The sequence below is a fragment of the Frankliniella occidentalis genome, unplaced genomic scaffold (genome assembly GCF_000697945.3).
Source record: "Frankliniella occidentalis isolate FOCC.00 unplaced genomic scaffold, Focc_3.1 Scaffold85, whole genome shotgun sequence".
Taxonomy (NCBI): domain Eukaryota; kingdom Metazoa; phylum Arthropoda; class Insecta; order Thysanoptera; family Thripidae; genus Frankliniella; species Frankliniella occidentalis.
Window position 1 is genome coordinate 281,645 of NW_026267214.1, and position 13,496 is coordinate 295,140.

General features: G+C 37.3%; 3 protein-coding genes across 7 annotated transcripts in view; 2 read left to right on the forward strand and 1 right to left on the reverse strand.

Moving 5' to 3' along the window:
- Positions 1–78: 78 nt before the first annotated feature.
- Positions 79–5,034, forward strand: LOC113210884 (uncharacterized). Of its 2 annotated transcripts, none has more exons than XM_026429067.2 (5): positions 79–208; positions 1,022–1,185; positions 1,294–1,893; positions 1,997–2,415; positions 2,507–5,034. In XM_026429067.2, exons 2-5 carry the CDS (start codon positions 1,038–1,040, stop codon positions 2,738–2,740), a joined length of 1,401 nt encoding a protein of 466 aa, XP_026284852.1. In that variant the 5' UTR covers positions 79–208; positions 1,022–1,037; the 3' UTR covers positions 2,741–5,034. The 2 variants fall into 2 exon arrangements, with proteins under 2 accessions (XP_026284852.1, XP_026284850.1); XM_026429065.2 differs by lacking the exon at positions 79–208 and adding an exon at positions 371–700.
- A 3,870-nt stretch (positions 5,035–8,904) lies between these two features.
- On the reverse strand, positions 8,905–11,527 carry LOC113210885 (uncharacterized). Its single transcript, XM_026429068.2, has 7 exons — positions 11,311–11,527; positions 10,720–11,034; positions 10,419–10,639; positions 10,204–10,333; positions 9,942–10,085; positions 9,657–9,844; positions 8,905–9,542 (listed from the first exon to the last, which is right to left on the reverse strand). The coding sequence occupies exons 1-6, from the start codon at positions 11,360–11,362 to the stop codon at positions 9,675–9,677; spliced, it is 1,032 nt and encodes a 343-aa protein (XP_026284853.1). The 5' UTR covers positions 11,363–11,527; the 3' UTR covers positions 8,905–9,542; positions 9,657–9,674.
- Positions 11,528–11,773: 246 nt separating this feature from the next.
- The window catches only part of LOC113211575 (protein retinal degeneration B), a 34,327-nt gene continuing 32,604 nt past the window's right edge, over positions 11,774–13,496 (forward strand). For all 4 annotated transcript variants that reach the window (XR_008011324.1, XM_052269149.1, XM_052269151.1 and 1 more), the window contains exon 1: positions 11,774–11,911. The gene's annotated coding sequence lies outside the window, so the exon portion shown is untranslated. The remainder of the gene's footprint in view (positions 11,912–13,496) is intronic.

The following is a 13,496-nucleotide window of genomic DNA, read 5'->3' on the forward strand; positions in this document are numbered from 1 at the left end:
CTAATCAAAATTGCTGTTTTGTTGTGTCGTCTGCTCCCCACTCAGCAGCCACTCAGATTGGAAGTCGATGCCTCGATCCTTCGCCTATCGCTACTGCCCTATATGTTGTGGTGCGCAAAGGGAGCGAAATATGATATGGGCTAAGGGCTAAGAATAGACGGTTGAGCGGATGTTCGTGTCCTCGGCGTGTTCTGCGGCATAACCCTTGGTAAGAGCGTTTCCACCACGAAATAGTTATATTCTGTCCTGTCCCGAACAAATTTGACATGAATTCGAAAAATCCCGCTGCGTTTACAGAGCGCTGGCGCTCAGAGTTCACTCCCCTTCCTGCCCCTGTATTGATTTTTCAACCCCCGCACCCCTGCGACGCCGGAGTCGCTCGCGCCGCAGCGGTGGTGGTTGCTTAGAAACGGTGGCTTGGACTGTCAGCTGGGGTGGTTTATGGGTGTTGTTTCATGCGTTTGTGGCTACCGGCTACTTTTCAATTAAGCGTTTACGAAAGCTTTCCCGCCAGATCTTATTCTGTCAAGAGACATTTAAGTTTTTTGCCTCTCGGTTACATTTTGAAAGTGAAACAAGCTAAGTGCAGCATCCCTTTGTGCTATGCACCACACTGCACCCCGTGCTATATGCCGTTGTGCAGTATTGATTTTACGTGAGAGGAAGTGTAATAATTAAGACATATCGGAGCCTTAAAAATGCAAGTGGACTTAATGTTTTATTTCTAGCACTGGGCGTATATTGTAGTATATAGTTTGGCAGTGTGTATAACTTTTTTCTTAATTTTTTGCTTGGTGTGTGTGTGTGTGTGTGTGTGCGTGTGTGAGTGTGACTGTGTGAGTGAATGTCTGTCAGTCTGTCTGTCTGCCTGTCTTGAAGGGGGAGGTAGGGGGTAGTCCAATTAGTCCAGCTTTTAGATCATAAGAGATATTACCGTTCCTTTTTAAAAATACACACATATATTTTAAGTTCATCAGTCAATTTAATTGGCTTTATTTATTGAGTTAATTTTCTTCCATAGGAGTGAGTGTTCCACAATGGTGGTGTGTAATCGAGCTGAAGAAAGCAATGCTGTTCGTCCAAGGCGAACAACTGCAGTCCTGGAGTGTGCACATTGCCGTAGGAAGTTTCTCAACGAAGCAGATCGTGCTTTGCACATACGTGAGGCTCATTTGGGCATAAAGGGTAAACATTCAAAACAAACTACCTGTTGTTTTTCTTAGTTCAATTCTTTATAATTTAAACTATATTTCTGCTCCATATTTTAATACCCTTTTATTTATCTTTTTTCAGAAAATTTTGAGTGCAAACAATGTGGCAAACAATTTGGAAACCGACACATCCTCCAACTCCATACTCGATTACATGCATCCCAGTCTTCAAGTTCCTCTCCAGAGGGAAGCCTTAGTGATGCTGTAACTGTCACTAGCACATCTCAGTCTAATGGCAGTCTTAACATTAATTTTAATGTGTCACTCAACATAAATTTGAGTGATGGGCTTGATTCTATGGATCTTGACAGTAAATTGAATGATTTGCTGGCTAATGCTACCAAAGCTAGCTTCCATGAAGCACTTCGACGAGATAAAATTGAAAAACTGGCCAGTCAGTTGAAAAACGAAATGGCAGAAATCAGCAAGAGTGTTAGCAGCGACACTAGTCCAAGCAAAAGTGATGACGCAGGTGAAAATGAGCTCTGTGCCAACACTTCAGTAAAGAGTGTTAGTCCTCCACCCTCCATCTTACCAATCAGCCCAGTGACTCCACTTACTCAGGAGGAAATTCCCAGTGAACCAAGTCCTCAGGAGATCGTTAAAGATGTGCCAAAGCCTCCACTGGTCAATGTTACACCACCCAGACCACCACCTGTCCGAGTAAATCCTCATAATCGACGTAAGTTATAAAGTAAAATTAATAGAGCAATAAAGGAAGAAACTCTGTCCTTCCTATGTTGGTACATATCTACTCAGTATTTATCATCTTTTATTTTTTACAGCTAAAAAGTCAGTTGGTTTGACCAAAATTAGGATGGAAGATTGTCAGCGATGTGATGCATGCTCTTGCATTTACTTAGATGAGCGCGATTATATTAAGCACATGAAGAATTTTCACAAGCAGGATGTTATTAAACAGGAACCCATCAAGCCCAAAAATAAAACCACCAGGGTAAGGTCTCATAGTCATAGTCAAGCCCCTCAGCGAGCTCAACAAGCTCGTAGGAGTAAACGTCAGCAACACTTTATTGAGCAACAGCAGCAGCAGCAAGTTCAAGATCAAAGTGGCAAGAAAGGCAACTGTCGGTCATGCTGCAAGTCCTGCAAATGTAGAGGAAACCATGGTACTTTAGAGCCTATGCTACCTATAGTACGTCCAGTTTTGGGACGTTCCGGTCGGCGCAACAGTATTACCACTCAGGTGAGTGATGTCAGTTCTTTTGAGTATGCCCTGTATTTGAATAAAAACTACCCTAAAGCCCAATTTTCAATCATTCCTTTTTTATGTACAGGACTCTTGGAATCAATTCGCTCGTCATCTGGAAGGAGCAGAAGGTATTGTCATCCAACCTGACTCAAACTTGCAGATCAAACCTGACCCTGACCACATGGATGATTTCAGTGATCTTCTCAGCCAAGTAGAAGTTAAGATCAAAACTGAACCAAATGATCATGATGAGCCTTCAGTAAATGTAAAAGTTGAACCTGTCGATGACGTGGATTCAGATTCTTGCTCAGTTTATTAGATCTGATTTGCACTTGTAGATATTTTTTTTAAAGTAATGTTATGTTTAGTCATTCCATGGATTTCTTCCATGAATTTGGAAGATATTTTAATATCTCATGAGCCTGTACTTTATTCCTCCAAACATCTAGTCATCTTCCAGCTGGCACCACAACTATTTCAATTGTGATTGATTAGCCATTGATGTTGCATTATTTGAGCACATTGAATAGCCTGAAATGTCGAAGCATGCTTTAAGTATCCAATGAAAACAAGTGAGATTTCATCCTCAGAAAATAAATTTTGAACAGGTATACTCTACTTGAATTAATTTAATGGGCCATTTGTTGGTTTTACTAGGCTGTTTTGCTGTGCTGGGAGTGATTTGGAGGAACATGATCTCATTTATTCAATTTATTTCCTGTGTGAATGTGGATTTTCTTGATACATCACTCATCACATTTTTCTAAAGCCCTGTTATTTCCAGTATAATGTGTTAGAGGAAGGGGTAGTATCTTAATGGTAAGTGTTTTGGATTGCTTTTCCCACTTTCAGAATTAAAACACATTGATATGCTGTCATATTGTAAGCACAGCTGTGCGTTTTCATTTTATAAGTGATCTAATAATTTAAAGCTTGACTGAGTATATCAGGGCTTAGCATCAGTATTCGAACATACATAGGCTTGGGTAATAACCAAATTATCTTTAAATCAATATTTTAGTGTTCCACAAAGGGTTTTACAATTGACTTCTTAAACTCAGCAACTACTACCAACATTCTAATAAGCACCTGAATGTTGGGTTTTAGATTAATTTTTAATGAAAGACTTGTTTGCATAGTCATTTTAAGGAACGTATTCCCTTTTGTTAATTTTTATGTTCTCCCAAGTAACAGAAAAAAGTCAAAGTGAAGTTGATGTCAAAATGACTTCTTTGACATTTTTCTTTGGGCATATGCATTTCATCAGGAATTAAATGTGTACTGATAGCTGAATTTTTTTGACATGTTCTTAATGATGACCAGTTTATATACTCCTAGTGGTAATGTTAAATTTACCAGTGATTTTTTTTTTTAGATTAAATCTAAGTAATAAGTAGCTCTGTTTTTGATGGGCTTTGTACTTAAAGGTACGAATATTTATTGATTTACCAGTTTGCTGTATCAATGTATTATGTGTGTTTTTACTATTTATTGGTATTAATTGAATTGCCTGTCAACCCACTTATACCCAATTATAATGAATTTCTTAATTGAGAACTCACATCACAACCAATGTTACTACTTTAAATCCTATCTGCTAGTTTGTAAGTACGTAAAATTTCAGTCTGTAAGATCTAGTCATATTGTAAACTCCCAAGTGAGTTGCCAATTTTGTGGGTGTTTTTCTTCTAATCTTACTGGCATCTGTAATAATCTTGACCATTTTTAAACAGGTATTTTCTTTTAGATTAGTTTCTTTCCATTTTGCTGTGATATTTTACATGTCTTGGTTAGAATCTGGACACAATTCTTTATTGTGTAGGTCAGAAATAAGTCTTCTCACAATTTTGTTTTTTGTGTGTTGATTTCACAATTACAGCCTTTCAATGTTGCCCATGTTTCATGTTTCCATGTTTAATTCATATGAAGCATGAAATTGTGATTTAGAGATTGTCCAGATCTGAATGAAGAATGTGAAATCAGTTTAAAATAGGCAATTGTTTGAAATTAGAAGCTCTCTGAAAGATATCATGAAGGCAAATGTTGGAGGGTGTTGGTTCAGAAGCACTAGGGCACTTCTTTTGATTGCCCTAAACCAAAGCCTCTGTTGGTGTCTTAAAATCTAAGTCATAGTCTTTGAGTTCATTGAAAAATTTTGCAAACTTACTAGTATGGCATTGTATTTGTCAATGCTAGGATAGTTCATGTCTCTTTGTGCCTCAATCATTGAAAGTTTAAAAATTTTTGCCACTTTATCTGAATGATGGCAGTGAAATATTTAATCACAAGTACAAAGATTTGATATCTCTTTTTGTATGTAGGATTGTATGAAATCTTTTGCTACTTTTAGGATTTTGGTACTGCAGTGTAAGATAAATGCTGTTTTCCCCATCTACTTTTGACAGCAATGTTATTCGTTGGACTGCTGATAATTTGCATTACCAAAGACTGTCAAATATTTTACATTATGGAATTACTTTTTACTTCCATTGTACTTTGATAATAATTTTTCAATAGCGGAAGATTTTGATATGTGTGCCAGTATGCCAGTATTAAACAATTTTCAAAAACAAGTGTTGTTCTTTGTTGAGAAAATAAAGAATCAACAAAACATCTCTTCTGTTTTTGCCTCTAGCGTTTGATGATAAGGTAGTCTTTTCTAAAAATTACATACAGCTTTAATTTCCATAGCAAAATGTATCTACAGTGGCATTACAAAATATCAGTGACTTTGAACACAAAATGAGTGGGTTACTATGGACATTCTTCCTAGACTGACAGTCACATGCATGGTTTATACAAATGCATTGTTAAGGAACAGCTGTTATTCTTAATTCAAATGTATCACATAATATTTGAAAAATGCAGGAACCTGCAATCCTATCAAATATCACCAATTTCAAAACGAGTTAATATCAATTGCTGAGTTTTCTGCTTTCTAGAAAAAGGAAGTCAAAGTACAGTTGCTTATTCTACTTCACATTTGTCAATACACTTTTCTGGGTTGCTTATCTTGGAAAGTCAGGTAAGTACCTTCAAGATCGGGACAGTAACAACCCAACAGTCCGCAGAGAAAAATGGTGAGAGCAACATGATTATAATGTGATCCCCTTTTCTCCATTTTAAAATTTCAAAGTAAACCCCGGGGATGTATTATTTTTTCAACTACTACAATGTAAAGGTATTGCTGGCATTATGTAACACTCAGTAAACACAACAGCAGCTTACCTAAACTACAGCCTTAAGACAAATTTAAATAAAAATTAAGCTTGTAAAGAATAGATTTGATTAGCAACTGTGTCCTATAGTAATGTTCTAATGAAGCATTGACATTCAACATCTTAAAGTAAAAGAAATTAAAAACTTTCCTGTGTTACTGTTGTAAAGTAAATGGAAAGGTGCCAGTGCACAAACATAGTCCAGTCGAAATGTGAGAAAATGCAACTAAATTGACATTGGTCATACTACAATTGTGGTTATTGGTGTAACTTGGATTGTCTTGGTCCACAGAAAGCAAAATAAATAATCATCGATGTAACTGAGTTTTCCAAGGAACTTGAGCAATAGTAAACAGAACAAATTTTTTTTAAAAGGCCCAAAACACCCACAATCATGTTTGTCTCTTTGCTGCTTTTGTTAAGTTTTTAGGAAAAAACAGTTGACATGCTGGTGAAAGCATTCATATTTGGAGTGGTCAAATATGGACAGAGGAGATACATTGATGGAGCCTTGTTACGACCACTGAGTTTTCAAAAACATTTCTAAGTAATACAGGTTGCTAAAATATCACAAAAACTCATTCTTTCACTTCTCACGATTTTCAGTACACTAACCATAAGGCAGAGAAAAGAAAATGGAACCGCCCAGAACCTTAACACATATTTGCTTCCTTATAACTGATAGCTCTATCACCATTTCAAAACATTAACAGTAGCTTTAAGCCTACGACTAAAGAAGTTGCACTAGTTTACGCCGGGTGAACCATAGTTCCAATGGTAGTATGCAAGGTCAGTATCAGACTAGAAACATTGATGTCTTTAATACTAAATCATTACCTCTAGGTGAGTTGACTTAGTTATTTAGGATACTTATTATCATAGATTACAAAACACTATTAAACTGAGCTGCACAAAATCAAGGCTTGAAAAATATTTAGTATTACCAAAGTATTGTCAAAGCATACTCCATTAAGATAAAGTGTTGCCTTCATTGATATACAGACAGTACCACCATTTAGTGAATGTGGTCACTAAGTATTGCAAAAGATTTAAGCAGGGAAATAAATATTACAGTTTGAGATGAATTGATAGAAAATAATATCTGTGAATGGCATGCTAAACAAATGCTCACAAACAACCCTGCAAAAGTCATGGGAGGTTGAAATTGTCAATGAAATACTCAGTTGAATTTTAAATACAATTGCTTGTGTAATACATATCAGTAATAGCATTCTTGCCAAGTCTTATCAAACCTGTACGAATATAAAAAATAAAAAGCAAGAAAACTCTCTCTTACACTCAAATTTTGATACAATAAATAACATGATTCACACAACACACTCTTTAACTACTAAAGGCAGAAGCCAACTTGTTTTTACTGAACTGTAAGAATGATAGCCATGTAATAGCCTTAGAGATATGATTACCAGCTCCATACAAATATGAAAATGGAAAAAAAAGTACATCATGAAAAACAAACCTTTTAAAGGCAAATTTGCCCAGTGTCAACATTTGCTGAGAAACTCTTCAGTTAAACTTCACAACTAACTCATGAGACCAAAATGTTTAGGGATAAAGAAGATAGAATAAGTTAAAAATATAACAGTAACAAAACAATGTGTGTAAGATGATTAGCCACCAAACTTCACATAACAAAAACTAACAAATAAAATCATGGATGTGCAGGAGCTCAATTCTGAATTTACCTGATATGGTAGATTTCATTTTTGAACATTACATTATCGCTTTTATGTACATAAGTATTTTGATTGGATTAATATAAATTACAGTCATACTCTCATTCATGCAATAAACACTCTCTTAGCTCTAGGCATGAGAAAAATGCACATTTAAATCCTAAAGGCAATAACAAAGCAGTGAATAAGTGAACTAGAAGGTAGAGAGATAAGATAGATAGATAGGTAAAAAATAATAGATTATGGTTATAGCGTAGATTGAAAGCACAGGATTTTTCCCTAGAGTGTGACAAGAGTGACAACAATAGCTCATCGAATTAAGATGAAAATTGTAGGAGGAAGCTTAGCAAAATAAAAACAGTAAAGAGCAAATTTTTAAGAATGAGTATGTGGTGTGAGTTTATCACAATGTCACTTCAGTTTTGAGGACTCAAAAGCATACATAATAATACCTAAGTTCATCTCTCAGTGAGAATGAATGACTAGATTTGTTGAGGTCAACTTGATACAAACCTCAAAATTATCTGATAAAGATTGAGTAGCATAGATCACTGCTGAAAACATTCTGATGAATTCTATCTACATTGATTAAATACTATTTACAAAGTTTTACAGGTTTCAAAATAAAAATTTCATAACAGCCATTTTGTTTTCTACAGTGCGTATTTCATCAAATAGTATCTAACAACTAACACATTGATGAAGATCAAGTAAGATAGAGAGAGCAAAGAAGGCATCTTCGGATTGCTTTGTGATGACCACACTGGTTCAGATGAGCATTCAAAAAGTCAGAACAGCATGAAAAAAAGAAAGAAAAAGAGCATATTGGCTATACATTACTGAAAGCAAAAGAGTATGGATGGTACGTTGATTTCTTCATTTTAACAATTTTTCTTTTCGTTGAGAAATGGATTTTACCTTCCAATAGTACAAATAAGGAAATATCACATCATACATCATCATAGTTTAAAAGTACAAGTCAATGATAATATAGTAGTTTCCTCAAAATATTTGAGCAATTAAAAAGAAAAGACGTCTTCAGCAATACTGTGCATTTTCATGAATGTTCATGGTTAAGTAACGTGAGCTGAAATGTCATTTGTTTTCATTCACAACATAGGAAAAAATGAGGAAACCATAGGAGGGAAGAGGGGCAAATTAGTTAGTTAATTTGTTTTTCCTAACCAAGCCCTCAACCTTCTATTGGGTTTTGTGGATAATAGCAAATTAGAAAAGCTTGGAACATTTGATTAACAATATCTTAAAAGTATTTGGTCAAACCCAAAACATTATTGAACAGTGATACTGTAGCCAAGTTTACCTGGCTTTAACAGCATTTAATAGGTTTAGAAACCAAGGGGCAATACCACAAGATTTGAAAGGAATGATTACTTAACATCAGTAACTATAAAACCTATGCAGGCTCATCAGTCAAAATTCATGTCAAAGACATGATAGGAAAAAAACATACAATACTGATAACATACCTAAAATTGCATTTACATCAAATTCTTGAATTTGTCCAAATTTCAACAGTTTAAATTTTAACCCATTAAAAGAACATGATGGATTGTAACTGGATTTTATTTATTTTTGATGACAAATCACCTAAATGTTTTCAGTTACTTAATACTTGTAGGCAAGTCTTTTGAGGGTTAAGATTTGATTATGACGACGCCCACAGGCGAAAGCATACAATAGGAGGATGTGATATTTACAATGCTGAAAGCCTCTGCTCAATAAGGGAAAAATCATAAAAATTACTGTGAATGTTGTGGAATATTAGTAAAATTGAAAAGAAATGTGATGTTTTAAAAACATTAACATCTGATATTGTTCACTATTATTATTTATGACCAATAAGTACTGAGAAGAAAAAAAAAAGAGCAGTTTCTTACTTTCAGCATTGACTGCACATACATAATTACCGGTATAAGAAAGCTCCTTTAATTGAATGCATAAGACATATTTCACTCCACTGAATTCCATATACCTCTGATCACATCTAAAGTAACAGCAGATAATACTAGGTCCCACTTGTGATTCTGTGTTAGTCTGGCAGCTGGGGTGCTGAGGTATTCTAGGACACCTGATGTGCAATGGTGCTCACAGCTAAGGTGATGGTGTTTATTATGCATGCATGTGCCAAAAGCACTGAGGCAGCTCTACTTTCCAGTTATGTGCTTTATCAGAAGTATGCCTCCATCTAAGTAAGGAAAAGACATTTGGATTAGATCATTTTTTCAGTTAAAACCTTTTAAAAAGCCCTATTTTGATGGTGAAAAATATAACTTTTACAGATTATATACAAGTAAATTACCTCTGGGCCATCCTCCAATCAAATGCGGTACGGTTGGGCTGTTGAGATGTTGTTGATGTGCATAGCTCTCCTATTATTACAATTTTCATCCCTTTCATAGTGACCTTCAACAACTCCATCATCATCAAATCCAGGGTTTAGAATTATATTTGGAACCAGCTCCATAATTTCATGTTCATCTAAGTTAACTAAAAAAAAAAGGCAGCAACATTATTACAAAACCCAGGACATTGTGTTCTAGTGTTCTTTAACAAAGATTTTTTTTTCATGTAAGAACACACTTACTGTTAGGAATGTGGCACTCCTTGTAAAGGAGATAACAAGTGCCCAAAGCTAGCATTACAAGTGTCCCCATCACTACAGCCACAGCTGCCACCCAGACACGAGTGTCAAATGTCTCCGCTCCTTCCAACAAGTGCCTTGCAAGTTCTGAAACAAATAAAAATGTGCACAGGCTAAAAAAAATAAGGATAGTCAATAGGGTAAAATGAAAGCAAGTTGACGCAGCAATGATATTCATGGTCTAACTAAGGTTTGACAATCTTACCAATCTCAGCTTCATTATTTTGGGTATGTGTTTCAAGCTGAGTAATTTCTCCAGCTCCTAGGTGATTTGATGCCCAAATCTCAAATAAGTATGATGAGTTAGGGCGTAATTGGTAAACATCAATCTCCCGCTGCAACATACAAGTTAACATTTTTTGTTCTTATAATGGTACTGAAAGGAGGCATTAACTGAAATATTCAAGTAAGTTCTCATACCACAGAGGGCTTTATTTGTTCAGGCACAACCCAATGCCATGTATAGTCAAGCAAAGATTTCTCTTCACTTTGATGATCAGACAACAAAGTAGGTTCTTTGAGACGATATCGAGCAGAAAAATGTGAAATTGGATAACCTCCAGTATCCGTAACTTCCCATAAAAGAAGAGCCAGAACAGTAGAAGGAACAATGGTTACGTTGGACAAAGCTGGTGGAGGAACTGAAAGAGTAGGAAAGTAGAGTTGTAATGAAAAATCAAATTCAAAACAAATAGAAAAATAGTACAAAAATGTATCTTACCCCTAACTTCAAGCTTGATTCGTATGCGAATTTCATCTTTTATCTCACAACGATAGACCCCAGAATCATCACGGTCCACATTAGTGAGGGAAAGACTTCCATCCTGATGAACAGACATACGAGAAACCTGCTCATCTTCACGTCCTTCTCTCACCCACACAGCTCCTTCATGGCTTGACCATACATCATCATCATCATGAGTTCCTTTCCCATCTCCACTACTTCCATCGGTAGCAAAAAAGCAAGGAAGGGTAATATTTTCCCCATAATCTACGGCTTCCTCTTGAATGAAAAGGCTTTCACCTAAACAGTAGCCTGAAAAGAATACAGATAGCATATTCAGGTGTTGAAAAGAATTGTATGAGGCTCAAGGTAAAGTACAACTAATTCATTCTTCTGAAGACTGAAACATATATGTTGATGCACAAACTACTACATAAACTTTTAATTGAAGATAAAACAAACAATGATATAATAGTGTTTTGTTAACTATTATATCGTTCCTGTGTGTAAAACATTAACATAAACACACATTTCTATTATTGTGTCAACATTGTTACCAATAAAGCCGAAAGGCATCAGTTTCCTCACCTTTCCAAAGGACCAGGAGAGCAAATACCACTAGCGGGTCTCTGGTAACCATTCTTCCATATCAGAGGGAAAATTTTCAATCGAAGAAAACGAGTTAAATTGTGGAAGAAATGGCAAACAATCGGGTAAGGAGAAGATTTCCCACAGACTAAACAAATTCGCTAGCATCCACCCATTTTTGTTGAACACTTCAGCAGACACCAATCGACTAGTCGCAAGGCGATATATCGATGTTTATCGACGCCAATGAGCAGGGAAGCCATCTTTTGAAATAATAAAAAAAGACGTCAGAGTACAAAACATTATACTCTTTACTTTTGCAAACTAAAATTTTAAAGTGATTCGTTTCAAAAAAACGATTTTCAATTTAAAAACGGCTGATTGTTTCAATAAAATTTCAGGTTTATTTGGTACCTAACTTTCCTACCCTGGTCACACTGAAAGCAGTAGAATTTCCCCCACTCCTCTCCTTCTCTCTCACACCATCCCATTAAGCAGAAGCCAAAGCAGTTCGTCAGGCCAGATCGTCATACGTTAGTGCATCTTTACGCCCTGACTTACTTTTAACCGAATCATGCAGTTTCATGAATAGACTCCATCGGTAAGTATCACTAGGAACCTTTAGGAATCGACCGGGGGTCAGTTAACGTTATACAAGTTGCATTCCCTATTAACTTGTGATAATTTTAAGACCACCGTAACCAAAAAGACACACGGTGTTTGTTTTTACGATAGTCGGGGTCATTTTTTAAAACATTGCATTGGTCCTTACCCAATAGGACAGTGTTAGTTGCAGTATTTCTGTTTCTTTTCGATCGAAAACAAATCTGTCAAAGGTAACCTATTAGCCTGAGAAACTTCTCTTAAAACTCGATGTTAAGTACTTTGGAATGTTTTTTTTTGTTGGACATATTTGCCATCATATCAGGGCTGACAAGGAATCAAACGAGAATTTTATCAGAGTATCTAATTTTTTTAAAAATCAAAAAATAAACAAGAACCTTAGTCTATTTGTGGATCTGAGTATTTTTCTCTTTTGTTGTCTTAAGAGTATTCTTTTGATTTCGTTCATCCAGCTACTCTGCTCGTTTAGCAAATGATATATTTATGTTCTGACTCCTTTGCTGGACTAGGCTGGGCAGACAGTTTTTCTCTACCATCTGAATTTAACTGAATGCAGTATACTTTCCTGTTGTTTTATGCCATTGTTTGTAAAATTATTCCTTTGTAATAGCTAGTACCTTGCCAAGTGGTTGAGTATTACATTTACATCTGTTTCAAATGTTAAAAGCAGAAGGACCATCAGCATCATTAAAATATAGACGATTAGAATTAAAATATATAGGTGGCTGTAGAGATGTCCTGCTGAAAATTTTTGCCATAGATCCTGTCTTTGGGCCCTACCTATGGCTTTGAGCTCTGCCTTGCGGGGAGACATGTGGAGTACTCCACCAGGCACACTCTAAAGAGAGCTGCGGTATTTTAGAGGAGAGGAAAGGTGGGCTGTTGCGATGACTGACGTCATACTGTCCCCCCAATGTCTCCCTCCCCCATATCGACATCGACGGGTCCTGCCCGTGACGTCACCGTCTCCACCCCCACCCATGTCCCCTCCCCCGCAGTGCTCCCTTGGGGTGTCCCCCACTCCTTCACCTCCACTTGGAGTAAATCTCGAAAGATATCTGGACGAGCTTGACACACGACTCGGTTCGGCTTGCCGCTGCCGTGTCCTCCCGCCCCCACCCCCTAGCTCGGGGGAGGGGGGGGGGGCGGAGTGGGGACGAGGCGGGCACTCTAGTCACACGGGGAGTGGCGACTCGCGAGTAACCGAGACAGATTCGCGTGAGAGGCGGCGCTCGATAAGGACAGTGTCGGACACCTGACCCGATATGGGTCACTTGAACCTGCCTAAAGATTCCTGCCGATGCAACCGTGTGAGGTGACACATTCACCTGCCTGCCTTACCATTCCGGCTGATGGACATGCCCCTAACTGTTTGGCCGCACTTAATTCCCCCCCCCCCCCCACCACCACAGCCAGTATCTCGCACAGATCGATTCCCCTGCTCACCCGCGGGCTGTTGTGGAGAAGAGCCGTTTGGTGGGGGAGGGGTGGCCGGAGGCGCGGGGGTACCGAAAGGGAGAGGGGGATGGGGAGCGCGATGTAGTGGGGGTTGGCCCAGGTCC